The 2582-nt window shown below is 39.1% G+C and overlaps 1 protein-coding gene across 1 annotated transcript in view; it reads right to left on the bottom strand.

Moving 5' to 3' along the window:
* Positions 1–507: 507 nt before the first annotated feature.
* Positions 508–2582, bottom strand: part of Atp6ap2 (ATPase H+ transporting accessory protein 2) — a 29422-nt gene continuing 27347 nt past the window's right edge. Inside the window, exon 9 of the mRNA XM_021153168.1 lies at positions 508–1584. Within this exon, the coding sequence (XP_021008827.1) occupies positions 1393–1584 (192 nt within the window). The 3' untranslated portion in view covers positions 508–1392. The remainder of the gene's footprint in view (positions 1585–2582) is intronic.

Genomic DNA, 2582 nt, shown 5'->3' with positions numbered 1-2582 from the left:
TCTGTCAAAAGCAAACTACCACTCCCTTTCAAAGCTGCCATGCTCAATGTTGTCTAGAAATGAGCTGATGAGCATTTCTGAAGAGGTGGACTCAGCTACAAGCCAACTAAGGGCTGTTTCTGGTGGAGGTGGGGTACCACATAATACAGGCAGGAAATTAAAATTTCAAATACATGTGTTTTAAGAAATAAAACTGTAACCATAATTCCTCACCTTAGAAAGCCCTTTATTTTCTAACCAAGTGTTTGTTCATCTTTTAAAAGGCTACAGGAAAATTTAAACCTTTCCTACACAGTCACGTGTAAATTTATTATGCACAAGTTCAGTAACAGGAAGAGCAATTAAAATACTTTCCTTACATTGGTACAAAGTCTTAGGAGGCAATGAGAATAAGCAAATGTAGAAAACAGTATGAATTCACCCTTGGTATAATAAAACAGCCCGTCCTGGTGAAATAACGCCCTGTTTACTTAGGTCTTTATAATATAAATTCAGAACTGCGTGACACCGATTTTGAATCATTATCTTTATTTGTCATTCTATATAGATATTGGTCCATTTGCACATGAACAGTAGCAATCATCCACTTCCATATAATAGTCTACAGATTGAAGCCATACCACACACAAACCAGAGTAACTTCACAGGGGGAAAGTTACAGAAATAAAAATATTTTATATTCATGCTTCAAGATATCCCCCACAGATTTGTTTTTATATACCTAATTACAAGCATCTATATTCCACAAAGCTAGTCTCTTCTGAAATCAACATAGTATTTTTAATATTTTTAATATCTCTACTAAACCACATGGATCACCAAGCTTGCAGAAGAGATTAAAAACAGCTGGCTTGCTAGTCATAGACACGCCCACAACTAAGCGATTGTAGAAGCATATCCAGTATTTTTGGGCTGCTCTTAGTTAACATATTTCCTCCCGTCTCAGAGATATTTACATCAGATCAAGACATTTACAAATAGTTCATAGTGACTAACAGCTGAACTTGCACGTAGCCTGTGCAAGGAAGTCAAGCATTTGAAAGCTTCTCTAAGAAACCCAGTGCGTTCTCCAACGCGAGTAACATGACTATTCTAAGTGGTTTACAGTTCTCTCAGTGCATATTCCCACATGTATTAAATGGAATGAAATTACATTATTAAATGGCTATGTCAACAATATTTGAGCACATTGAATCTATATCACAATTCAACTTGTCAACACTATAAATCACTCTAAAGAAACAATAGGCACACACAAAATAGATAACGAAATCTATGTTTTCTTTTTAATAAACTTAAGGTATACTGTCTACTTTAAACAACACTAAAAGATATACTTTAACAAAACAGCCAATTACCAAACCTGTTGTCTAAGTCTAGCATAAGGAAAATTCAATCTATTCGAATCTTCTGGTTTGTCATCCTATAGATGATGCTATCATATCCAGGATCCATATTCCAAATGTTGTAAGAGGTGATTATCACAGCCAAGGCCAAGCCGATCATAATCCACAGTACCAAGTTGAAAACCACTGAATACTCCAAATTATACTTATATGCAAGGTTATAGGGACTTTGGGTGTTCTACAAATGAGGAAAGGAAAAAATATAAATAGGAAAGAACTTTAAGATTAAAACATCATTCTGATTAAATGTCTGATTTGCTAGCTAACAGACACTTAGGACTTCCTAAGTGGAGTAATAGCTGCCTATCTACCTGCAGAGGAGCCAGGAACCCGCAGCTTCCTGGAGAAGACACTGGTACCGGTACCGGTACTAAAAGAAGAAAGTCCAACTTTGTGAGGATTTTCTTTGGTAACCAATGCAATTGGTTTGCAGATCCTGTGATCTAGAAGCCTAGCCCTGAACAAAACCATCTCTATGTGAACCAAGAGGCATGCACAAGACTATCTTTAACACAATGGACAACTGGGGCCTGTTCAGACAGTAGCACACAGAGCAGGAAGATGACTCAGCACCACTGATACTTGTTTGTTTAGGGTTTTGAGACAGGGTTTCTCTGTGTATCCCCTGGCTGTGCTAGAACTCACTCTGTAGACCAGGCTGTAAATCAGGCTTGCCTCTGCCTCCCAAGTGGTGGGATTAAAGATGTTCATCACCACTGCCTGGCCTCCAGTGATATTTTTTTAAAATAACACTAAGCAAAGAACATGTAAGCATGTATGCAGTGTGGTTCCATTTATACAAACCTGGGACAAATGAACCACCACTTAAGACTTATAGCGCAGGGCAGTGGTGGCGCACACCTTTAATCCCAGCACTTGGGAGGCAGAGGCAGGTGAATTTCTGAGTTCGGGGCCAGCCTGGTCTACAGAGTGAGTTCCAGGACAGCCAGGACTACACAGAGAAACCCTGTCTCGAAAAAAGAAAAAAAAAAGACTTTATAGGGCCAGCATTGGGGGGTGGGGGTGGGGAGATAGGGAGAGAGAGAGAAAGAGAGAACATGAATAAGAATAAATACACCTAGCAAACACAGGAGTGGATGTTCACAGTCAGCTATTGGATGTATCACAGGGCTCCCAATGGAGAAGCTAGAGAAAGTACCCAAGGAGCTAAAGGGA

This window comes from Mus caroli, chromosome X, assembly GCF_900094665.2.
Source record: "Mus caroli chromosome X, CAROLI_EIJ_v1.1, whole genome shotgun sequence".
NCBI lineage: Eukaryota > Metazoa > Chordata > Mammalia > Rodentia > Muridae > Mus > Mus caroli.
This window is presented reverse-complemented; position numbering and strand designations above follow the sequence as displayed.